General features: G+C 40.0%; 3 protein-coding genes across 3 annotated transcripts in view; 2 read left to right on the top strand and 1 right to left on the bottom strand.

Moving 5' to 3' along the window:
• Positions 1-10715: 10715 nt before the first annotated feature.
• On the top strand, positions 10716-14836 carry lim2.1 (lens intrinsic membrane protein 2.1). Its single transcript, XM_017691286.2, has 5 exons — positions 10716-10824; positions 12273-12465; positions 13610-13759; positions 14467-14601; positions 14730-14836. The coding sequence occupies exons 2-5, from the start codon at positions 12291-12293 to the stop codon at positions 14789-14791; spliced, it is 522 nt and encodes a 173-aa protein (XP_017546775.1). The 5' UTR covers positions 10716-10824; positions 12273-12290; the 3' UTR covers positions 14792-14836.
• Positions 14837-20811: 5975 nt separating this feature from the next.
• On the top strand, positions 20812-23480 carry bsx (brain-specific homeobox). The gene is given in 4 exon segments (XM_017691285.2): positions 20812-20882; positions 20884-21206; positions 22043-22233; positions 22727-23480. Coding segments are annotated over 4 exon segments (831 nt in total). The 3' UTR covers positions 22973-23480.
• An 888-nt stretch (positions 23481-24368) lies between these two features.
• jhy (junctional cadherin complex regulator) overlaps positions 24369-26126 on the bottom strand; it is a 36007-nt gene continuing 34249 nt past the window's right edge. The window contains exon 9 of the mRNA XM_017691323.2: positions 24369-25591. The gene's annotated coding sequence lies outside the window, so the exon portion shown is untranslated. The remainder of the gene's footprint in view (positions 25592-26126) is intronic.

Raw genomic sequence — 26126 nt, 5'->3', positions numbered from 1 at the left:
TTATGATGTCACAGTGTAACAAAAGCAATGCATAAAACTGTTTCCACAAAACAAGACTGTGCATACAATAATACGTAATCATGAAAAAAACATCTGCTCTTCTACTTGTGTTCATCAATAGAACATCTACTGATCTACTGACAGTTTAGCATCCAAACTCTCAACAGAATATCTGCTTCTTTTAATAAGTTATGAATGAGAAATAATTACTACCTGAGACTTGTTTGCTTGACGCCACATGGTAATGTGACTAATTTTGAAATGAAGCTTGTAGCCACCAATTAGCATGGTGTCATTCGTATCATACTAGAAGGTGTTTATGATTTCATTCACTGTTAGCAACATTAGCATGTTAGCATGACTATTTCCTTATTACCTCTGGGATGAGGCTGAGTGTGTTTTTTTTTTCATATTGAGTTTGAGTTTTTAGGCTACATCACAATCTATGCCATTTGTTATACAACCATGGAGGTGAATGTTTCTCATCAAGCAGCAATTCATTTAGACAAAATAAAAAATCGATGCGCTGAATGAAACTATTGATGTCTACCATGCTGCAATTCTCTCCATAAATGTTTGAATGTTTTATCAGCCGCCTGCCCGCGTGAGAACGTGCGCCATTGCGTTTCTTCTCTGCTTTGGAGAGAGAGTGCTTTTAAAGCAATAACCTGGCGTGGCGTGGGGCGTTAGCTGAAAGAAAGGTCATCCAGCTTGGCGTGGTGCCTGCTGAAAGGCCCACCGGTGCGATTCTAAGCCCTGTTTCCTCTGCCCATCCTGCCTGGATTACCTGCTCCTCTCAGCCAGCCTGGGAAAGTCCTTCCTGGCAGATGAGGCTGTGGCCTCTTTTTCTTCTCGCTTACTTAAAGGGATCAAATGGCCAGTGAGAACTCAATTAGCGACATGTCTCCCTCTCCAGGAGTCCATGTTGGGGTGTTAGTCTGCCTCTGCGCCCTTGTGATGCAAAGCGGGAGTGAGTTGGAGCTGCATCTGGACCAGATTTGCTTAAATGCCTTTGACTTTCACTATTACAGGGAGATAAAGGCTGTGTGGGGGTGGAGCAGGGCAGCACAGGTCCGACTCAGTGACTGTACAGCTCCTGGAAAGCAAATGGACATCAGTGGTTGGGTTAAAGGGGCCATATAGCAACAAAAACAGCTCTATATATACATATGCACTACACATAGGCACTTCTGATTATTTCATCTGAAATAAGGGGGTTTAGCTGACATTTGTAAATGCATCACAAAAAAAGTTCATTTAAATTGGCCTGTTTCTCAGCCTAGTTTCCATATTTGGACCATATAAACTGGACAGTGACTGATACATTCTGAAACTTTTATGTTTACATACCACAACTAACTTTTTTATTAAATAAAATGAGCGAAATTAGCTTTTCAATGATATGGGGCCTTTAAAAAGTGCTTATTGAGTCTCTCGTAGGACCCCATGAGTCCCCAGGACCAACAATAGCAGCATTAATGGGTAAAGCACAATCAGAATGTCACCACAGCAGGGGGCGAATGCTGAACAGAGGCTGTTCCTGAGGTGGCTTGTGTTTTCTCAGCACTTGAACAAGGTCTTGTCTGTTTGTTTGTGCATTCGAGCTTCTCTCGTTGCTTTGATGGCAGGTTGAATGTGTTTTTTTCTGGAAACTTTTTCTTAGTTACATGAAAAAAACACTTTTAAGCTTTTAGTCAATAAGGCATAGAATTGCTTAAGCAGTATTTTCTTTGGTGCGCCAATGGGTATATTGAGGCGTAATTTCAGTAGTGAAAATGACAATACCAGACAAAAAATGTGTGCTTTTTCCACTAATTTGATTAAACTACAATTTACAACAAAATTCTGCAATAACTGTGTAGTCTATTCAAAATAGACCAGCTGTACCATAATATATTCTATCACTGTACCAACATTTACTCTGTAATATATTGTAAATAGCTGGATTGTATGTCTCCACAGATCCTGCACAGATGTACATATTCGCATATTCATCTCCTTGTGGCTCTTTTTATATCGATTTTGTTTTATTAATTTATGTTGTTTTCCTTTAGAGACACTCCAGCCAAAAACCGTCACTACATCTGTTGTAAATATGCCTCCTCACATCTTGCAGCAATGTCACAATAACAGAGGTGGGCAAAATGGCAAAAATATAATATTGTGAGAATTCAAGAAATTTCCAGAATACACCATGTAACAATATTTACCTTTTTAGCCATCTGATCAGTTGGACCTGAGAAAAAAAGAACCAGTAGTGTTACATATAAAAAATTAGAACAGAAATTTGCTCTCTATAATGCATTCGGTAGTTGGTCAGTGTCTGCAAGGACTATAAATAGCCACATGTTTGGAAAAGCATACTGTATTGTGTTCAGCACAATTTAGCACAATAATTATATATATTGTCCTGTTGCCCAGTCATACACTAGTCTCTAGACTGAGGTTTTCTGGGTTGAACCCTCTCAGATGATTTTGAGATTGGAGGAACTTTGGGTATTATACTGTGCTACAAAATCTTGCATAACCCAACAAATACCAAATTAAACACCAGTCTTAAGCAGAAATGCCCCAGTGTATTTGTCTCATCATCATCATCATTGTTATAATCATTATTATCACTTTTATTTATGTAGTGCCTTTCCCACACTCAAGGTTGCTTTACAATCAAAGAACATGAACACATTAAACAATATACAATTAGTAACAAAGGACAATACAGGTATAACATCCATAAACCTATGAGGAACACCAATAACATAGTGAAAACAATAATATCCTTAACAGAGACTTAAATGAGGAAAGAGAGGAGGCATCCTGAATAGACTTGGTGAGAATATTCCATAATTTGAGAACATCTACACTAAATAGTAAAGATCTAAAACTTCACTACCCATAAAGGTCGATTTAAACCTTCAAACATAAAGAAGGCCTAAATTTTGCAATCTTAGGGTATGGAATGGAACATAATATGAAGAAGCTCGATTAGGTATTGGGGAAAAAGGCTGTGCAGAGCTAAGAAGAATCTAGTGCTGGACACTGAAGGATCGGGGTCATAGGGTTAGTTTTCTTAGTGAAGGTGATGAAACTAGCAGCTGCATTTTGTACATACTGTAACCTATTGACGATTTGACAGGGAGGCCAGATAGAAAAACATTACAGTACTCTAACCATGATGTCACTAATGTATGCACAAGTGTTTCTACATCCAATAGGCTGAGGGATGGCCAGAGACAAACAATACAGTTCTGAATCTTGGGAAAAAATTCAGCAGTGTCATAGGGCCACTGCACTGTACACTTTATTGTAATATTTTTAACATAACTCATTGTGGTTCACTGCCCAACACACCTGATCGAACATCAGACATTTATCAAGCACTTCATGAACTGAATTAGATTTATTTAAGACATTGTACGCCATTGGATACCCAAGACTAATGGTGCTCCTAAAACCTTGTAAGCTAATGAATTTAAGATTTTACCACAAATAAATTGCATTTAAACAGCCAACACAAACATAAACACTACCTTAGCTGAGTTTATCAGTAACAAATCACCACTACAGCCAGTACCATATTCATTGAGTCAAACAAGTTGGCAAACAATGTGTTCTGCCAATATGGTAAATACAGTGACAATGTATCATATATGTAAAAGTGTGATTGTAAAAGATTATAACATTGGGCCTCATTCACCAATATCTTTCTATGTTTTTTTTTATTATTATTTGTTCTTCAGAAAGATCCGAAGAAATTGTTTATTTCAGATTTATGATTCTTCGCTAATGACAAATCCCAAATAAGAAAACACTGGTGAATGTCAGAATCTTCATAAAAACTGCGTAAGTGGGTTTTAAGAAGGAATTTCTTCTTAAGAATGGTCAATAAATGCAGCCCATTCAGTTTACCTGTAGTGAATACGAAGGCCTATCAGGTAGCAGTATTTTCAGAGAGTGATGTCATTGGTCCATCCCTGCCCCAGTTACCAAATAACTCCTTAACACAAACTGTTGGCCACTATTTGGTGACGTGAAAATTTTCCAACTTTATGGGATGACAAGGACGTCCAGCCGTACCATTAGAACCTAACAAGCATGATAACTAGCTAGGTTGAAGTAGATGTGTTAAAACAAGGAAGAGACTACACTGTGCAGCATGGTGGCTCTCCACGACAGCAGTGCGAAGACACTGAGTTTGATTTCTCCATTTATCCCCCCAATCATACATCTAAATCAAATGATGTCATCACATTATTCACATTCTCCCTGAGCCTTTTCAAAAGGCTACAGGAGGAAAGTTGCCTGACTGCAGAGAACTCTTAAGCATCTGTCCATCAGGCCTAGTTATCCGCTAATGATGTGTCCATTTTGACACTTCAGAATCAGTCACAGAAAATAGCGGCGGCGAGAGAGAACACATGGCGGGAGATAGCTTCCCCCCCTGATATAATTTGTTGCTGCAAATTACAAAACAGAGGAGGGAATAATGCACGAAGTCAAGTTTAGTGAGAGAGAAAATGGAAAAATTTAGGGCTGTGAGCCACCTTAATGGATATCCTTGCAGCTGGAGGAGAATGGGCTCCAGTAATGCGTCCTTAATGTGCGGCAGCCGTATTTCTCGGAGTGTATCAGGAGAAATGTGCCCTGTCATTTCAGCTAGCAATCACTTAATGGGCCCACTAAATCTCAACAAAATGGACATGCACTGCTCTATTTCTGGCTTTGGGAGATGGCATGAAGCTTTGGCTTCTGTAAGAGCAAAAGAAAAAAATTTCCAAACGAGAGGTAAAAGCAACTTTGAAAAAAAAAAGAAGGAAAGAAACAAAGTAGAAAGTGGAGAGAATAAAAAGCAATCCCTTTCCATCTCTGGTGTGTGTAATGTTTGTGTTTTGCTAAAGTGTAGAGACAGTGACAGGAATTTCAATTATCTAATTACGGCGAAATGAAAAGACTTAAGTGTTGTGATTTCTGCAGTCTTTCATAGATCAATCTAATGTGCGCTCACATTGGAAATCAACCAAAATGGAAGAGGCAAAGCGAGGCAGCGCCTCCTCAAATCATGCAATTAAAATGGCAAATTAGTTTCTTGATATATTCATCTAAGTGGTTAAGTGGAAGGGTTTTATTCCACATCCACGGTGCTGTCTGCCAGGGACGAGAGGGGGAATCGGCTGCATGCTCTTTTGATTAAGGCCGCTGCTTAAATGCTGGGAAAAACGCTGAAAGCACTTGCTGTACAAATTAGGCAACCGAAGGCTGCGAAATGAAATTCTAAAGAGTTGATTTAAGCATTTAGGGGGGGATGCGGCTGGCAACTTAAAGGCCTCAAAGACATTTCTCGGGCTGCATGCATTATGTTTAAGAGGTCAGGGCCTGGAAACAGGTTTGTATTGTGTGCTATAATGAGAGAGGTAGTGACAGGGGCACACAAACATAGAGCAGAACAAATCAGTCAGATATCTATTCTGACCTTTTGGTATGTCAGTGGACATGTTACCTAAGGGTAGTAAGGAAATCTATAAAGGATGAGCAGCCTACGCTGGAGAAAATGATATCTCAGTGAGTGAAATCATATTAAATCTATCTCAAAGCAAGGCCTGTCCATATTGTTCTTGCTGAATCAAACAATCTTATGATGCTAAGTGAATTTTTTTTTATCCTTTTATTTTATATATATAGTTTATCATTCACTAACAACAAAAATATGCTGCCATATCATCAAACATCACATTTTCATATCTAATGTACCCTTTCATGGCTTCTATATGTACAAGGCCCATATTAGCAAGATACAGAAAATAGCAAAATTGAACGCAACTTGACTGTATGCTTAGTATTAGCAAAATGCTAATCCACTGATGGCAATTTTACATAAGCATAGATTTTACTGTAACCCTGCTAATGTCAAATCAAGGCCAGTTCGCAATTTTCTTGCACACATTATTTCACAAATCAATCAGATATTGTTTCCTGAAGATAGATTGTTATTAACTAACAAATACACCGCAAAAAACTACATGTTGACAGGTGAATTAATCTGAAATGAAATTAATATATCTAATATTATATATGTGTAGTAGTTGAAGCAGGTCTTCATATATATCCATCCATCCATCCATCCACTTTCCAAGCCGCTTCTCCGTCAGGGTCGCGGGGGGGAGCTGGAGCCTATCCCAGCAGTCTTCGAGCGGAAGGCAGGATACACCCTGGACAGGTCGCCAGTCCATCGCAGGGCAGACACACAGACACAGACAGTCACTCACACACTCACACCTAGGGACAATTTAGCACGTCCAATTGGCCTGACTGCATGTCTTTGGACTGTGGGAGGAAACCGGAGAACCCGGAGGAAACCCACGCAGACACGGGGAGAACATGCAAACTCCACACAGAGAGGACCCCGGTCACCCAGCCGGGGAATCGAACCCAGGCCCTCCTTGCTGTGTGGCGACAGCGCTACCCACCACGCCACCGTGCCGCCCGTCTTCATATATATATATATATATATATATATATAATTTTCTTCTTCTTTCAAGCTGAACTGAGTCATAATGGCAAAATAGAAACTGTCCAACATGCACAGAGAGGTGCCACAAAGATCTCATTTGAATGGCAACAACAATATCCCACAATCAGGGTTGAGATACAAGTATTGGGAGCACATATTCAGAATACAGAAACTAAGTATCTGTGTTCAGTCCAAGATACATTTTGTACTATATAATGTATTTATATTTAATCTAAAAAAATGACAGTATTAATGCTTATTTATGAACTATTTCAAAATCAGCACAGTGTGTTTACATTGCTTTTTAATAAACTCTGTAGTTTCAACTGAAGCTTGAGTAGACTGATAATGTGTTTAGCCAGTTTTTCATCTCAGTGTTGCTAAGCTCTGCTAAAGCCTGAGTAGACTGATACATCAGAGTGGTGATCAGTTATTAATCTGTGTTACTGAGCTTTGCTAAAGCCTGAGTAGACTAATAAATCTATGTGATTAGCCAGTTGTTAATTTCAGTTTTACTGAGCTTGAACACAATCTGATTAGACTGATATATCAATGTGATGATCAGTTATTAATCTCTCTGTTACGGAACTCATGATGGAATTGAATTTTGAAATTTGTGTGGCAAATGACATACCCGCCATTAACTGAAAATCACATAGCTACCCACTTTATACTGGGACATGGCAAAATATTGACATCTGCACTGGATTGTCCTGAGTGTTTTAGACACTTTGTGCTATGTGGTCAGAGGTCCAAATGGTCTGTTCAGTAGTCCAGTAATACATAAATGCTAAATGCATTAAATAATTTTACCTCTGCTGATGGCACAGCTGTGTTGATTGAGTATTATCTACTCTGTAAATTCATTTTTACTAACTGGACTGATATTTTTTATGTTTAAGGTTTAAATTAACAAGGTTGCACAGATAACCATGACACATAAGAAAGATGCATAACAGAAGGTGGGCCAGGAGAAATATGGCACAGAGGGCAAATAAAACAAGTAAAAAAATACACAAGTAGATTATTCTAAGAGCCATGGGAAGAATGTTGAACTTTACTTTACATTGCTGACTAAACACTCAGTTTCATTTAGTTACATGTGTTTTTCAGGAGTTTTACGAGCTTAACATAGTATGTTAAAGTTTCCTAACTGTCCATTTTGTCAGTATGTGGGCACTAAGCTGTAAAAACTGTCTGTTTTGAATTCATTGTGTTTCTGATGTCACGAAAGCCAACACATTCACATTAGTCCACCTTTTCAACTTACAGCAGTTTAGTTCTGCCCATTTATCCCAAAGCTGTAAGGAGTGCTCCGGCCTCCACCTCTCTTTGAATGAGGCACAATGCAGGGCAGCCAGTCAGAACAGTGTTCATTTACATACTATATTAGGCCTAAAGGCATGGTGACAAAAGCAGGCTGCTTAATTCTAAGGGATATAGACAGGTTGGAGATGCTTATGTAAACATAAATGATGACTGTCTTTAATACAAAAAAATTTCAGCAAGAGAGAAATGATTAAACCAACAACAGAGAGACTAAACCTACATACAACTAAAGGTTTAAAAATAAGTTGAATCATCTTACAGCAGTCTCACTGTGAAAGTTATGAAATATATAGACTAGATTTAAGATTATTTCATTTGACAAGATGTTTTACAGTGTAGGCATCAGTGAATGATGACGTCTGTCTTACATAAGGAATGCGATAAGAAATAAACATAGCCTATGTACCTATGTATTTAATTGCAAAATGATTTCAGCGAGAAAAGTGTAACCTGGCCCTGTAGAATGACCATGTTTCAAAGAACACCCACTGGCATAAGTTGCATAAACTGGCATAGGTACACCAGGGGATTAGCATTTGACTAGTGCTAAGCATAAAAGCACAAATTTGTACAATATTAGCTTTTTCATTATCTTTATATATATATATATATATATATATATATATATATATATATATATATATATATATATATTCCGTAATTACAGTTTTCATTGCATTGAGAATGCTTTTCTTTTCAGAGCATTATCCAGTGCATAACTAATAGGGTGTAAGGCTGATTGCTTTAGACCACAGACTTAGACTTGTATAAAAGGCATTGTGAAGCCTAAATGCAAAATGAAGAAACTGAACATCCTTCTCTAAACCCTCCCCAGACATGATCTTTCAGCCATGTGTGGGTCTTTTTTTTCCTCCATTGATGTGCTTTAATACACATGCACCATAACAAATTCATCTTTGAAAAGCCAGCTGGATTGGAGGAAGAATTGCTCCCTCTCTCTCGCCGAGACATATTGGCCACTTTGATAGTTCGGGATGATATCAAATGCTCCTCTGGCAGCTCGGTTGAAATGGAACAAAATAGGCGGTGGTCTATAAAAATGAAGTTAGACGCAAGTACGCCACTCACATCTCTGGAAAAAAAGCCTTTCCTGTTGCATTTTGTAGTCGTCAATTGGTCTGAGCAACTTGCTCTAATGCAGGTAATGGAGCCACTGAGGTGCTTTCATCTTCGGGCCCTGTGAGCAGCAGAGAGGACAGACCCCTCCTGCAGGGGAAAACAGCCTCTAACGCACATAAGAGCCCAGGAAAGCAAACCTGAGCTCACTTTAAGAGGCCAGTTGTAACATAGGCTGAATTATTATCCAGCATCTAATATATGAGAGCCATTTTAGAATATTGCACATTAGCTACTACAATGTTTGTTAAGCCGTGGTTTATTTTGGTATATTAGTGGTCTGCTATGCATATTGTGAGTGCTTTCATGCAAAAGAAGATGCTGATGTGTATGAATCACAGGCTTCATCAGTGCAGTTGTTGTTGGTGAATAAACAGCCTCATAACACAAATTTTCAAAGATCTGCAGTCTAAAAATTTATTAATCCTGAAAGGGAAATTAGACGACATGGGAGCGATGCAGTGGGAGAGCAATTTTAGTACCCTAGAGAACCTTTCAGTGGATGGTTCCTCAACCCCTTATCAATCCAGGCTTATTTCATGCAAAGCCTTACTATTCAGCAACCACTGGGACTTCAGTGCAAACTAACAGAGCTATTCTTAGATAATAGAAATGTATAGTAAAACTTTGGGCCTGCCATGCCAGCCCATGACTTCTTAAGGGGTTAAAGGACCATTTGTAAATGAAATCTTTTTCCTAGATCAAAACATCCAAACCAAGCAACATTAAGAAACCTTGATTTTTTAATTTTTTAATACTTAACCCCTTAAACTGCAGGCATATTGTTCACTTGACATCTTATGATCTAGTAATTAAACACTTAAAAAATATGATTTTTTTAAGGGTTCTGTAAAGCGCCAAAAGGGTCCCTCCATGCTTAGAAGCTTGACATCATAACAATAGCAGAACCCTTTTTTGGTGCTATACAGAACCTTTTTCAAAAAGGTTCTATACGGAACAAAATATGACACATTCTCCATCAATCTAAGGAACGATTCAGTACACAAGGAACAACTTAAGCACCCTAACTAATAACTAAAGAACCCTTAAAAAGCCATCATTTTTAAGAGTGTACTACTAATTACCTACCATGTAATTAACAAGTTTAATGAACCTTCACGTGAGGTAAACGTTCTATACCAATTAAAAGGATTTACTTTACCAAGACCCACTGAGGAACCTTGATATTTGATGATGATGATGAACCTTTATTGTCACTAGTCACAAGTACCAGCGAAAGACCAGATTTTATAAGTGTATAACAATTTTATAACTGATGGTGATTATTTACTTGACCATTTATGTCTATGTCATTTGAAGTGTGCTCTTCTGATTGAATAGTAGCCTAAATAATAGCAATATTATTATTGTTATTATTCTTACATTGCCCCGTCCATATTAAAGCGTAGATTACGCATTACCCCTCAACACAACACTATAAAAACCGCATCACGATGTGTTTTGATAATGTAATTGCAGGTTGCCTCGTCCAGCAACAGTACACATTTTCCGCCTGGCCACTTTTCAACTATAGGGAGGTTGAGCTGTGGCCGCTCAATGGAAAACATGCAGTCATCAGGATCAGTTCAGCCTGCGCGCGGCCCTTATTTCTGTTTTTTCAGCAGATTCCAAAATCACAAAACTAGCCCCAGCTGATTGGCTGCGTCTCTGTGCGCGCCTTTGTCTCGCAGCCCGTCTGTTCTTTCTGCCGTTCTTCCTATTCAGCTGCTAAACGCGGGCGCTAAGAGTTGCTGGATCGCTGCCGGCACTGCCATTACGGGCCTTAGTGTGTTTTATCAAACAAACCCCACAGTTTCTCAACACGGAGTTAGAAAGTCCTGTAGATTAAGGTAAGTGTGAGCATTTTGGTAATACACGTGTGGATCAATAAAACAGGCGGCTGGTTTATTTATTTCTACAGCTAAATTATCTTTAGGCTTCGTTTCATGTTAGAACATTGACTGAGCTCCATGCATGGAATACGGTGATATGAATTCACGTGCGCACAACGTGTTCACGAGGAGCTGAATGAGTACGGATTATTAAATAAGCACGTTTTGATGATGGCTTATTGAACGGTAGGAACAGATTAGTGTAGGTAAAAGCCCTAATGTGTGTGGGGCACTTCAGTACTGATTCATTGAAAACCTGTCATTAATGCATAAATCTACTCAGCAAAAAATGCAAATGTAAAGATCTAATAATATATAATAATAACGTTGTTTATTTAGCACGTTTAGTTAGTGAGTCACTGGTAGGTGTTTCTCGTCTTTTTTACGACCAATCAGATTGCCAGTGCCGGCTACATCCTGCGCTTCTTTGTGAACAGGCGCACTTTTGTCAAATTGGCGATTTCATTTAATTTCATTGCTGTAATATTTTAATATCATTTTTAAAAAGGCGGTTAGGAAAGGGGGTCGTTAATAAAGGAATATAGTGAAAATGGAACCTACATGTTAGCAACACTAACTAAAGATTAAACGAGTGGGATCTCGAGCATGGTATATTCAGTGAGTCAGGGAAAGCTGTGACGCCCTCTACTGTCAAGTAAGTATAAGGGTTCATTTAACTGTCTCTTCATTTTTGGGAAATATGAGGACAGAGGGGACAGGTGTGAGGAGCTTTAGGCGCAGTAGACTTAGTAAATGTAAGACAGGGTTATTTAGGTGTAATTTATGGCATTTATACTATAATAATAATAATAACAACAATAATAATCATTATTATTATTATTATTGAAGTAGTATAATGAAGTAGTTCAAATGTAAATAACAACATAAATGTGTCATAATTTAGCAGTTAGATATTTTTGTATTAAACAAAAGGATATATACACAAACAATGAAAGAGAGAGAGAGTGAGAGTGAGAGGGCGAGCAAGAAAGAGCGTGAGAGAGAGTGAGAGAGAGCGAGAAAGAGATAGAGAGAATGAAAAAGAGAGAAAGAATGAGAGAGTGAGAGAGAGTGTGAGAGAGAGAGAGCGAGAGTGAGAGAGAGTGAGAGAGAGAGAGAGTGAGAGAGAGCGAGCGAGAGAGAGTGTGAAGGAGAGAGAGAGAGAGAGAGAGAGAGAGAGAGAGAGAGAGACCATGGTGCTAGCTTCATGATTGTGACCTCTCAGTTCACTCAGTGGAAATAATGTGTTCATTACAATGCAATTACAGACACTTAGGCCCCTCAGAGTGAAGAGCCGGGCTGCTGAGAGGGGCCAGATCTGGCCCTTGATGCTAACACAACCCTGATGTGTGTGTATGTGTGCATGTCGTGCTTGTTTGTGTGTGTGTGTGTGTGTGTGTGTGTAGTCTGTGTGCAGGCGCAGGATGTACAGTTTTATGGGAGGAGGGCTGTTCTGTGCCGGAGTGGGGAATATACTCCTGATCGTTTCCACAGCAACAGATTATTGGATGCAGTACCGTCACTCAAACAACTTCATGCACCAGGGCCTGTGGAGATACTGCACGCCTGGCAAATGCTTCACACACACAGACAGCATCGGTGAGCTTAACACTGCACCCCCTCTCACAGATTTATTCTGCTGAATACAACACCAGTCTTCATTGTCTTTCAGTCTCTCTTCAATCTAGAATAATAATCATTTTTGCACCATATGATTGGTTCATTTCAAGGCCACATACCCTGCATCTTTGTATTTCATTTTTTCCCTGGGGTCCACTTACAATGGTATATATGATAATATTGTGTGGTATATTTACGAAAAAGCAATCAACAATCATTTTTTTACATGACCAAATGTCTTATTATGTCTTAGAATTAAAGAACCTCTTTGTACTTTGTCTTAAAGAGTGATACATGTAAAAGACTTCTCTTCTGTCTGGCTGACCTGCACTGTGCCTCATTCAATAAGCTGTCCAGGCTTATACCTTCACAATGAACGGGTGGATTTACATACTGTGGGTGCACATATGTTAAGAGGTTGGGTTTTGTGGCATCACAGAAACAATGAAAGCAACACAGGCTTAGTTTCAGTGCATGGACTATATAGACGAGGTAACGTTAACAATGTTGATGTAGTACATCAGACACTTGTAGTTTCATCTAAGCAAGGACAACTCAGTTTTCCATTTTATGGCCCCTTCAAACCTGAAATCCTTTGCTCTTCTTTAACAATAACAGATATGTTGCAGTGATATGATCCAATGTGCTTCTTAAAGCAGGTCCATGTTTCTGAATGATGGACAAGTGCTCTGTTTAAGTAAGATTTATCATCTCTATTTGAAGTGATAGGCATGGTTGAGATTCAATTCTTGTTCATTAGTTTATCTTCTTCCAGACTGTAACCAGGCGTAGTGCTCTATAAAACCCCCCAGTGTTCTTAGGAGACACCCCCTGAGAACAATATTCATTTGAGGTCTTGTTAATTGACTCATTACAAGGCTAATTATGATAATAGCTGAAGCAATGAGGCAAATGTATGCAGACACTTCCTCCAAAGCCTTTCCCCCTGCATTCCACAGCAATGCCTGACTGAAAAGGCTGATGATTGTGTCTGTTTACGGTGTTCAGTCAACTCACGAGGTCTTCAGTAAGGCGTCCTCAGACTGTGAAAACTGCCACAGCAGAGCTGCAGAGTGGCTGCTGTGGAGGCCACTGACCTTTGCTGACCTCTGTGTGTCCTCAGCCTACTGGGACGCCACGCGCGCCTTCATGATCCTGTCTCTGCTCGCGTGCTTCTTCGGCATCATCATCGGTATCATGGCCTTCATCCATTACTCCACCTTCGACAGGTTTGATAAGACCTTCGCTGCAGGCACGCTCTTCTTCATCTCCTGTGAGTAGCTTCATCTCAACACACGGCTGGCGGTGAGGCGCACGTGCGGCGTGCTCCGTTTGAAAACGCTATAATATCCTAACGCGGGGTTTCACATGAACACGCTGGAGAATTTGACTGTAACTTTCCGTGGCTCGCGCTGAACTGACCAATCGTAATAGCGAAGACACAAATAAAAAAAATAAGTTAATAAAATATTAACGTATACAACAGCAACAAAAAGCTAAAATAATAATAATATTAATAATAATAGCAATGTTTAAATACACTATTATTACAATACATGAATAATCCATTTTAAACGAATGATTATTAAATAAATATTTATCAATTGTTTTATATTATTTACAATAAACATAATACTATAGCATATAATATTATGATAGTTTTTTATCCCTTTGGATGAAACATATTTTAATATTATATATTATTCTATTTTATTTTTATCATTGATATATATGATTGTTTTATTTTATTTGTTTTCATCCAGAAGGATAAAAATATTATACTGTTGTTGTTTTTGTTGCTTTTGTTGCTGCATTATGCATTAATACTAGTGAGTCCACCAGTAAAGAAGTAACTGTGTTCAGGTTGCATTATTTTTCATGCATGTCTGTAAATAAAAACCAGCTTCATGCCGAGAAGAGCAGGAATATCTGTGCTGTGTGACTGAAGCGAACAGATCTGCTCTGTGCTGCTCTCCGCAGGCTTTTTCGTGTTCCTGGCCATGGCCGTGTACACGGGAGTGACTATGAACTATTACGGTAAACGCTACGGCAGCTGGCGCTTCTCCTGGTCCTACATCATCGGCTGGGTGGCGGTGGTGCTCACCTTCTTTTCAGGTACCTCCACCAGGAGCGCACTTGATTCTCTGTCGCGCCGAGTGGAGAAGAGCGCGCCACGTCTGAGCTTTTCTCCTTTTATTGATTGTTTTAGGCTGAGAGCTTCTCATCTTCCTCCTTTGTTGCAGGTATTTTCTATATGTGCGCCTACCGGATGCATGAATGCCCCAGAAACCCGGCTCCTCACTAGGAGTCAAGATGATGAAGGTTATTCCCACCCAGAGACGATTCCAGCATGGAGTTTGGAGGAAAGCACACTGTGATTGAAATAAAGAGTCTTGGATTGAAGTGCGAGTCGAGTTTGTGTGTGAACCAGTGTCCGTTCATGACCAGCACTGCTGAATGCACTGTTAGTGCTGTTGTTTTATTTTGACGTACTGTTTAATATGGAAATACGCAGGTTTGGATGCAGCCTTAGAGGTCAGACAACACCTTTAAATACATAACGTTTCATCCAGGATAGCGCTGAAGATGATTTCGGGCGCTGACCATCAATAGATTGTTACGCATTCTCAGCTTTCCCAGAGATGCACGCCTCAGAAATCCAGTGTCACTGTTATATGATGAGTGAGACGCAGATTAAAGTGGAAGTTCAGCGAAGAGCCGAAGAGTTAAATCATTAAGATGTAAACAAGGTCACTCAGAGCGGTTTAATGTGAAATGCTCCGTTTAAGAACTGCAGAGAAGCTTACCGAGTCTGAATTCTACAGAGTGATGGTGATAGAAACCAGACGTCTGAAGAGATTAATGCCTCTAAAAGCTCCCTCACTTAAAGTTATTTCATGAAATGGATATGAGTTTTAGTTTTAGTTTAATCTTTCCAAGGCGGGGGGACACATGGAGGGCTTTCGAAGGAAAACTAGTCCCCAGAGATTATTTCTTCAGATTTGTACTTTACCATCATCAGCATTACATTATTAAAACCTCAGAGGACACGTGCAGATTCACTGGTTTTGTATGGTAAATAACATGGATATATTTGCGTTTCAGATATCATGACCCTGGTTCCTATCACCACCACTGTAAAGAAATCTGTAGAGTCTGTAACTTTCTCAACTGTTTCACATCAAACCACTGTGAATAACTCAACCACTGAATTATCCATGGAATTCCTTTAAACAGACGGAGGAACTGTTGTTCACTTTCAGACACGTAGAAACTACGTCTCTGCACCTTCCAGTCTCCCAACACAGCATTTTGACTCTCCAGAGCAGAAGTGCATTTCTGCCTAGAGAGTAAACAAACAGTGAGTCATGTCAGATCCCTGCTGTTAGGTAGCAGGAGATGGTTCGCTTTATTCATGCAAAAATGTCACAACATGTCTCAACAACAACGACCCAAGACTTTTTCCACTTGGAGATAAGACGCACCGTGTCAGGTGGGCTGTAGTGGTCTGCTAAGCATGAGATGCACCGTCTAGTAACACTGCAATCCTCTTAGAGAAAGGCAGCACACACTCCCCATTTCACTTTGATTAAATGGCTGTTTAAAGCGGCTTAACTGCGCAGACTCCATCCACCATCCCAGTAAAGACCATCTCATCACCATTACTTCATTTACTTTCTCATTTTGCCTTAAAAGCAAGTAGTTAGCTCCATTCTGGAAGTAAGCAGGCTTGCTTTGGTTCCCATTGCCATCATCCAAATCACAAGATCACTGTGGGCCAAACAACAAACTGGAGTGAGATAGTAGATTTTAAAATGTGCTAAAACTCGGCCAGTTAGAGCTAGATTAACTCTGCAGGTTTCATTCTTTATTTGGCTTTTTCAGAACCCCACTTTTTGGTAGGTAAACCTAATATGTATACTTTTTTCTAATTTTTTTAGCTCTTGATTATGCAGTCCAGCAGTTTTGTTGCTATTCTAAGGAGAATGAAGTGCAATAACGTTAGACAATTCAGTTGCCCTTCCTATTTGGCTTCTGTTGCTGTTAAAATACCATTATGTGGTCATTTGAATTGTCCGTTTTTGTAATACACAACAAATCCTTGTTTTTCCAATAATAGCTCAATGTTGTAACCTAAAGAATTTCATCTGTGACCACCTGATTGGCTGGATTTATTTTTGGTGTGCCTCAAGACCCTAACTTCCATTTCTGACCCCTTCCTCAATACATCCGAACTCACAGTTGCACAGAACTGCTCACAGTTCCAGATGTAATATGGTTTCTGTGTACTTTAATGTCTACTAATTGATGAACAATACACTGGACGCCTATGAAGTGAGGAAGATTCCGCTCTATAGAAGCCTAAGAAATGCAGAGAAGACCAGCCTCACTATTTTGACAATCAGTAGAAGCCTATGAAGTGAAGAGCAGACCAGCATAACTATTTTGACACTCCATAGAAGCCTATGAACAGAAGAATAGACCTGCCCTGCTATTTAGACACTCCATAGAAGCCTAGGAAGTGAAGAGTAGACGTACCCTACTATTTTGACACTCCATAGAAGCCTATGAAGTGAAGAATAGATGTACCCTACTATTTTGACACTCCATAGAAACCTATGAAGTGAAGAATAGACATACCCTACTATTTTGACAGTCCATAGAAGCCTATGAAGTGAAGAATAGAGGTACCCTACTATTTTGACACTCCATAGAAGCCTATGAAGTGAAGAGTAGACCTGCCCTACTATTTTGACACTCCACAGAACACTATGAGGTGAAGAGTAGACCTAATCTACTATTTTGGCACTTCATAGAAGCTTGTGAAGTGAAGAGTAGGCCTATCCTACTATTTTGGCAAGCCATAGAAGCCCATGAAGTGAAGAGAAGACCTGCCCTACTATTTTGACACTCCATAGAAGCCTATGAAGTGAAGAGTAGACCTGCCCTACTATTTTGGCACTCCATAGAAGCCTATGAAGAGAAGAGAAGGCCTATCCTACTATTTTGGCACACCATAGAAGCCCATGAAGTGAAGAGAAGACCTGCCCTACTATTTTGACACTCCATAGAAGCCCATGAAGTGAAGAGTAGACCTAATCTACTATTTTGACACTTCATAGAAGCTTGTGAAGTGAAGAGTAGACCTGCCCTACTATTTTGGCACTCCATAGAAGCCTATGAAGAGAAGAGTAGGCCTATCCTACTATTTTGGCAAGCCATAGAAGCCCATGAAGTGAAGAGAAGACCTGCCCTACTATTTTGACACTCCATAGAAGCCTATGAAGTGAAGAGTAGACCTGCCCTACTATTTTGGCACTCCATAGAAGCCTATGAAGAGAAGAGAAGGCCTATCCTACTATTTTGGCACACCATAGAAGCCCATGAAGTGAAGAGAAGACCTGCCCTACTATTTTGACACTCCATAGAAGCCCATGAAGTGAAGAGTAGACCTAATCTACTATTTTGACACTTCATAGAAGCTTGTGAAGTGAAGAGTAGACCTGCCCTACTATTTTGGCACTCCATAGAAGCCTATGAAGTGAAGAGCAGACCTACCCTACCATGTTGACACACCATAGAAGCCTATGAGGAGAAGAGTAGACCTGTCCTACTATTTTGAAAATCCATAGCCTATAGGCCATGAAGTCTGGCGTAGACTTAATATACTATGTTGACACTTCAGAGAAGCTTGTGAACTGAAGAATAGACCTGCCCTACTATTTTGACATGCCTTAGAAGCATATGAAGTGAAGAGTAGACCTACCCTACTATGTTGACATTCCATAGAAGCCTATGAAAAGAAAAGTGGACATACCCTACTATTTTGACACTCCATAGAAGCTTATGAAGTGAAGAGTAGACCTAATCTACTATTTTGACACTGCATAGAAGCCTATGAAGTGAAGAGTAGACCTGCCCTACTATTTTGACACTACATAGAAGCCTATGAAGAGAAGAGTGGACATTCCCTACTATTTTGACACTGCATAGAAGCCTATGAAGTGAAGAATAGACTTGCTCTACTATTTTGACACTCCATAGAAGCCTATGAAGAGAAGAGTGGACATTCCCTACTGTTTTGACACTGCATAGAAGCCTATGAAGAGAAGAATAGACCCAACATATTATTTTGACACTTCATAGAAGCCTATAAAGTGAAGAGTTGACCTACCCTACTATTTTAACACTCCATAGAAGCCTATGAAGTGAAGAGTGGATATACCCTACTATTTTGACACTCCATAGAAGCCTATGAAGGGAAGAGTAGATATACGCTACTATTTTGACACTCCATAGAAGCCTATGAAGAGAAGAGTGGACATTCCCTACTGTTTTGACACTGCATAGAAGCCTATGAAGAGAAGAATAGACCCAACATATTATTTTGACACTTCATAGAAGCCTATAAAGTGAAGAGTTGACCTACCCTACTATTTTAACACTCCATAGAAGCCTATGAAGAGAAGAGTGGATATACCCTACTATTTTGACACTCCATAGAAGCCAACGAAGAGAAGAATAGATTTACCCTACTATTTTGATAATACATAGGAGCCTATGAAGTGAGGTGTAGACCTGCCCTTCTATTTTGACACTCCATAGACACCTATGAAGTGAAGGGTAGACCTGCAATACCATTTTAACAATCCATAGACGCCTATGAAGTGAAGAGTAGACCTGCCCTACTATTTTGACACTACATAGAAGCCCCTGAAGAGAAGAGTGAACATACCCTACTATTGTGACACTCCTTAGAAGCCTATGTAGAGAAGAGTAGACCTACCCTACTATTTTGGCGCTCCATAGAAGCCTACGAACAGAAGAGTAGACCTACCCTACTATTTTGACACTCCATAGCAGCCTATGAAGAGAAGAATAGACCTACCCTACTATTTTGACACTCCATAGCAGCCTATGAAGTGAAGAGCAGACTTACCCTACTATTTTGACACTCCATAGAAGCCTATGAAGTGAAGAGTAGACCTACCCTACTATTTTGACACTCCATAGAAGCCTATGAGGAGAAGAGTAGACGTACCCCACCATTTTGACACTCCATAGAAGCCTATGAAGTGAAGAGTAGACCTACCCTACTATTTTGACACTCCATAGAAGCCTATGAAGAGAAGAGTAGACCTACCCTAGTATTTTGACACTGTATGGGGTGGTCCCCCACAAGGGTACATATTCAGCACCTGTATTTAGGGAGCTACCTGTACCATAATCAGTTGAAATTATATTTTAAGGTGCATTAACTACACACACCATTTCTTGTCTCCAGGGATTTTTATGCTGTTTTTCTGTTTTGAATGTTGAACACTGTTTGTGCCTGGATGAACCAAAATACACCTGCGCAGTACCTTTTTCCTGTAGAGGCCTATGAAGTGAGGAGTGTTCATACTTGCTATCTTGTCACTTCATAGAGCCCTGTGAAGCATTCCTATCCTACTATTTTGGCCATAATGGGACGCTTCCTGGCAGTGATCTAAGCACATCATGGCCTCTCAGCTGAAGCCCTATTACTTCCACACGCTTCAAAATGACGGAGTATGGATTAGCCGATCGAGACACAGGAAAACATGCGCGAAACGTTCATTAGAAACCCAGTTCAGCGCCGTAATGACGCCACATGTTTCTCCTGCATTTCTTTATGAATTGAGTCTATATGCTACTTCATCAGTGAAATGAAACTCATCCCCCAGAATGTGACGAAGAGCAGAACACTGGATGCGTTGTGTAATGACAACTAACCGACCGGGACCAGATTCAGGATAAAATGACCGACAACTGCCCACATTGGATTCCGGTTGATATAGAGGGTAAATTCAGGTATTCTGGGCCAACAGGTAACAGCTGACTTCAGTTGCAGCTGATGCTCACGAAATATTCTTGAGCAAATGAGCTCAGAGTGATACCGCAAATAAGGTGACTATTAGAAAGTAAATAAAACGTGGCTTTGTGATTCAGGCTGTAGGACACCATATATACTGAAGTCATAGTATATACACTGCTCCATAATACTGTGTACCATGTGATCTGATGTCCTTCCATACGCTGGTGTTTGGGGTAAAAAAATAGGCAGTGGTCTGCGCTCTAGAGTCCAAAGAGTCCCCCCAAAAACGAAGAGGGCGAGTGTGTGTGAATGAGCTCGGTGTGGTGGAGCTTTGTGCGCCCCATGGGGAGCTGCCCTCCCTCTCCACCCCGGCCCCTATAATTAATCCATAAAGCACTAATTCGGTTCCCCGCCCCGCCTCGGCGCTATTGGCTGAGCGCGGATCTCAACGGCGCTCCGCTGCTACCCTTCAGCCTGGATAAATAGTAATGTACCTGAGGGCGGACAGCTTTTCGCCGAGACCCGTCCACCATTCTGCTTTTTGTGGGAAGCTGCGGAGCGACGGAGGTGGAGTGGCTGGGTGCGGGCGCTGCGAGCTGCGGGGAGAGTCGCGTGGGCCTTTTGGCAGGGATGAGTGGGAACTACACGGCGGCCGGTGCCCACATGCCTGCCCACAGGGCAACGTCCTTCTTCATCGAGGACATCCTCCTGCACAAACCCAAGCCCCTGCGGGAAGCCTTCCCGTCACCCTTCTCGGGCTCGCTGGCCTCCAGGATGCCCCTGCTGGAGTACGGATATCCCCTCATGCCCACTCCCATCCTCGCCCCACACCCGCATCACCCGCTCCACAAAGCCGAGCATCATCCATACTTCTTCACCTCGGGTAAGGAGTCTGCGCGCGCCGGGCCTGTAGGTGCTGATGGGCTGAGAGCGCAGCTGCGCGGGTGGAAGGATGTGGAGGTCCTGATGAGGCTTTGGCTGTAGATTGTTAGGCTGGCTTGTAGAGTCAGTGCAGCGCAGGTGCTGGACAAGCGCTTCAGTTATAAGATTGAGGGAAAATAGAGATTTCAGAGCGTTTTTATTATTTTTTTTCTGAGATTTGAAAACAGCGTGCTGCTGTAAACAGGCCTGCAGCACCGCTCTTTAATACGCAGCGCGCCCGTTTCTCAGCATTTAGTAACCGAGTAAACCAATTAATACACATTAGAAATATGAATTTATTAAAAATATTTTTTCAGTTTGTGTACAGTTTCAACCACAATTCTACAGTTTGGACATGTTCATTTTTCCAGTGAAAGATCAACCGTGTTTCTGAATTAATTTACGTAAATTGTATTTTTGTAAGACAGATTTTTAAAAACCCAACTACCAATTATTATTATTGTTGTTATTATTATTATTATTATTATTATTATTATTATTATTATTATTATTAATAATAATAATAATACTATTCGGCATATTTTTAACAGTACTAGTTGACTATGTATAATTAATTAACTATATTTGACATTTTAAATGAACAAAACAATGTTATTGTATTTACTCATGTTCACATGTTTTGTTATTTTTAGTAATATTATAGTTATAGTTTTAGTGCTATGCTTCTCCGTTTCTTCTCTTCTTATTCTAATTCTTCTTCATACTATTATTATTATTATTATTATTATTATTATTATTTATAATAAAAACTCAGGCTGTTTTTTCTCGCTGCTGTAGGGATGCAGATGCCCTCGCTGTTTCCTCCTCACCCTGAGTTGCCCGGTAAGCACTGCAGGCGCAGAAAAGCGCGCACTGTCTTCTCGGACTCTCAGCTGTCTGGACTGGAGAAGCGCTTCGAGCTGCAGAGGTACCTGTCCACCCCGGAGCGCGTGGAGCTCGCCACGGCGCTCAGCCTGTCCGAGACACAGGTACGACCGGAGCACACACACACCCACAAATCCTTCAACACTTGTTTTGTCTTTACAGTCGTGCACTGCGCTGAAAAGGTCGCTTAATCTACGGGACTCAAATATGTCCGACCATCCAATATGACCAATGCTACATCAGCGAAGAAGCGCTTGCAATCGCTGCCTTTCCTTTTCTTTCTTTCTTCTTCTTTCTTTTTTCTTGTATTCACATCACATGTGCTGATGTAACTCTGCGGCATTAATACAACATTTTTCAGTATTTACTTTTGTTCCGTTTGTTTTGTCGAGACAAAGTCGTTTAGGTCGACATAACAATAATTACACATCAATAATCAAGGCCTGCTTTGAGTCAACGAGGATCTCCGCGACTGAACTCATTTGGTCCTTTGATTTGGTCCTTCATCTATTTATACGGGCTGGATCATTTAAGGCCGCACTGTCTGCTCGGGGAAACGGATGCGTGTATAAGGACTGTGTTTTTGTGCGTGCGCAGGTGAAGACGTGGTTCCAGAACCGCAGGATGAAGCACAAGAAGCAGCTGCGGAAAACGCAGGAGGAGCAGAAAGCTCCCGGAGAGCAGCTGGACAGATGCGCGGACACGTCGAGCGAGAGCGAGCAGGAGAGGAGAGGAGCAGCGGAGGGCAGGAGGAGTCCGGACGCGTACACGCTGGAGGAGAACGAGGATGAGGTGGACATCGAGGAGGAGGAGGACATCTGCTCTCCTGACCATTTACTATAGACCTCACTCACCCTCTGTACATGTGAATACGGAGCGCTGCCAGTTTAGATAGGAAATTATATTTACTTTCTTTTTCTTCTTCAGTTTTTTTACCAAAATATCAGCCTGTAAAGCTGTAATATAGAAGCGCTTTGAATAATATGCATTATGAGCTGAGTGAATTTAGGCGGAACCGCCCCTAAATCTGACTTATCTTACAGTAATGCATGTTTAGGATGTATTATTATTATTATTATTATTATTATTATTATTATTATTATTATTGCGGTTAATTGTCTATAATGACTCTCTTTGTGAATATGGACGGGGCAGTAAATATTCTATGGACAGTCTGTAAATAGAAGCGTGATATTTAGCACTTGTTTAATGAACACTGGATGAGTGGATCAGTTTGTGTCGCCTTTTTCCATTTTCACCAATACAGCCTGTTCTAAACTCTCACTCACTAATGTTAAAATAATGTACAGTAAATGAATTATCAAAAAAAGAGAGATTTGTTGAAACAGAAGCGATGTGTTCTTCTTTTGATGTATGTTCACATGTTTATTTTACATAAGAGGAGGACTCACTATAGTATGTCAACAAAATAATCATACAAATACAACGAAAACGACCAATAATTATTATTATTATTATTATTATTATTATTATTATTATTATTACTTACAGTAAAAAGTAATAGTACTGATAGTATTATTATTATTATAATTTTCTTATAATTGTGCTTTCTTTTGGATATATATTGCAAACATACTGGATACTAGTTTGAGCAATGATGAGCTTTTTAAATATTTTTCAGTATTTAAATATTGTAAATTTAACAAATATTCAATGAAAATTGCACGCTGCTGAGCAATAAGACCCACCCTACTGAACTTCATCCTCTCTTTTTTACTTTTATCTTCACAGTGCTTTAGTTCCAGCTCTAATCCGCCATAACTGTGTTTTTATTATTTTAACATAGTCAGAATGTAAATGTATTATAATATATATTCAACATGTTATTCAATAAAATGCCACTGGGTGATTTTAGCAAACCTGCCCTGTGTTTGGTGGTGAGAGAAAGCTTCCTTTTTCTGGGTTGTTTGTGGAGCTACTGCTGACAGCATAAAACTAAATTGTTTACTAAATGTAATATGACCTAATATAATGTTATGATTTCTCCATGATAGAGCTTCATCCAGTGATTACATTCAGCCTGTCCAACCCTCCTTATAAATAATAATAGTAATAATAATAACAATATTATTAATAATAATAATAATAATAATAATAATAATAATAATAATAATAATAATGCATGTTTAATTACTTATTGACTTTATTATTAAATTATTAAGTGCAATTAAAACATTACAAAATATACATATAAAAATGCAAATATAAATACCTGTGACATAATAAAATAGATTGAAAAAATAATATAATTTGTTCAATTTAGGGCATTAGCCTTAAACTTTAGCACAGAACAGTCACAGCTCACATAAGCAAATAAGCTGCTGCAGGACGATAAAACCTACATGACCACCAGAGCTGAATGATTTCAATATTAAGCTTAATTTTAAGGCAGACTAATGATGCCATTAGAGCTGTAGCCCACATACAGACATGGAACTGCTGCACTAATCTCAATTATGAAAAGCTGAGCTTTTTGCAATCAGAACTGTAAAGAGAAGTATTTCAGCGCCTGAGATGTTAAAAACAGAGCATTTATGCAGGCTCAACAGCACACTGAACCATATTTAACAGCTTACTTTTACTGCAGTACATGTCCTAAAATTTGTTGACACCTGCCCATCCAACCTCTGGTCAGGAATCATTGGCATTAATAAGCTGGGGAGTTTGCAGCTCCTTTGTTGCAGTAACTCAGTACTGCAGTTACTCTACATTTCTAGGAAGGCTTTCCTAGTTGTTGGAACATTGTTGTGAGGATTTGATAGCATTCAGCCAAAAGAGCATTAGAGAGGTCATGTACTGATGTTGATTAGTTCTGGATCGTAAACTCCACTCCAACTAAGCCCAAAGGCATTGGATGGAGCTCCATCAGTCCAAAGAATGCAGTTCTAACGCTCCACAGGTCAATGCTTTGCCTTCTATCCAATGCCTGGCATGGTAACCTCAGGCTCATGGGCAGCTGCTTCATTCTATCGGCCATGCTTATATGGAGATAATACAAGGTGTGCTTGCACAACTGAACATCTGTGTTAGCACCCTGAGTTCACTAATTCGAAGCTGTATCATGGACATTTCTGGACATATACTGTACATCATCTACCATCCACAGGGGCCCTTAAGGCCCCTACAGTCTGACCATGTGCAGCTAACATTTGTCTGAAGTGTTTAGCCTAATGGGGATGGGGATTTACGCCCTTTTTGGAAAGTGATTCATGCAGTGTTTGTAGAACGGGATTCTGCTTTAGAGGGGGAGAGAAAAAATGATGAGAATAGGTTGTGTGGAAGGTGATCAATTAAAAGATTAAGCGTTTTGTGGCGCGTGGCTCCATCAGCTCATTGGCAGGGCTCTGCCAAGTCCTTCAGCAGCGCCCACATCAAAGCCCAGCATCAGAAAGGGGATGCTAATTCACAGCCTCCTTCAATGAACCGATTTCTATGGCAGCACTGAGGGGGAAAAAATAAATAAATAAAAAAGATGTAAAGAGAGGGCAGCATCCCTCATTAATTCAAAAAGGTCCGGCATTGATTAGGCTCGCTTCTGAGGCTTAACACTGAAAAACACAGAGCATCAAAGCACACATGATGGGTTAAATAGAGGCTATAATCTAATTAAAATATTACATACGAGTAAATAGCTCTTTGATAACGATCTAAAGCTTCCATTAAAGAAATAGGTGCTCGAGATTGTTTTATGGGGGGGGAAATTATCACTTTAAAAAATACAGAAAGCAAGTTTGCCTGCTCTAATCAGGCTGGCTTCAAAGTGCCAGCCTTATTTGACTCGTTTTTTTCTCTCTCTCTCTCTCCCAGTTAAAGAAAAGGGCAGAGGAAAGTGGAAATAATCAGAGTAATGGGCAGGAACTGGCTGAAAAATAGCACAGTGCTCCCCATTATCAGTGCAGCCAGGTGTGTTTATGAGATCGCCGCTCAGGTTAAGAGATCTGTTGAAAGATGGAAAATGACAGCATGCCTAGGAAGA

Source organism: Pygocentrus nattereri, chromosome 18 (genome assembly GCF_015220715.1).
Source record: "Pygocentrus nattereri isolate fPygNat1 chromosome 18, fPygNat1.pri, whole genome shotgun sequence".
NCBI classification, from domain to species: domain Eukaryota; kingdom Metazoa; phylum Chordata; class Actinopteri; order Characiformes; family Serrasalmidae; genus Pygocentrus; species Pygocentrus nattereri.
This window is presented reverse-complemented; position numbering and strand designations above follow the sequence as displayed.

Bases quoted from the DNA above. Each gene is read 5' to 3' on its own strand.
- lim2.1 (XM_017691286.2), top strand. From the start codon at position 12,291: ATGTACAGTTTTATGGGAGGAGGGCTGTTCTGTGCCGGAGTGGGGAAT. The intron at 12,466-13,609 runs GTGAGCTTAACA...GTGTGTCCTCAG, and splicing joins CACACACACAGACAGCATCG to CCTACTGGGACGCCACGCGC. The intron at 14,602-14,729 runs GTACCTCCACCA...CCTTTGTTGCAG, and splicing joins GGTGCTCACCTTCTTTTCAG to GTATTTTCTATATGTGCGCC.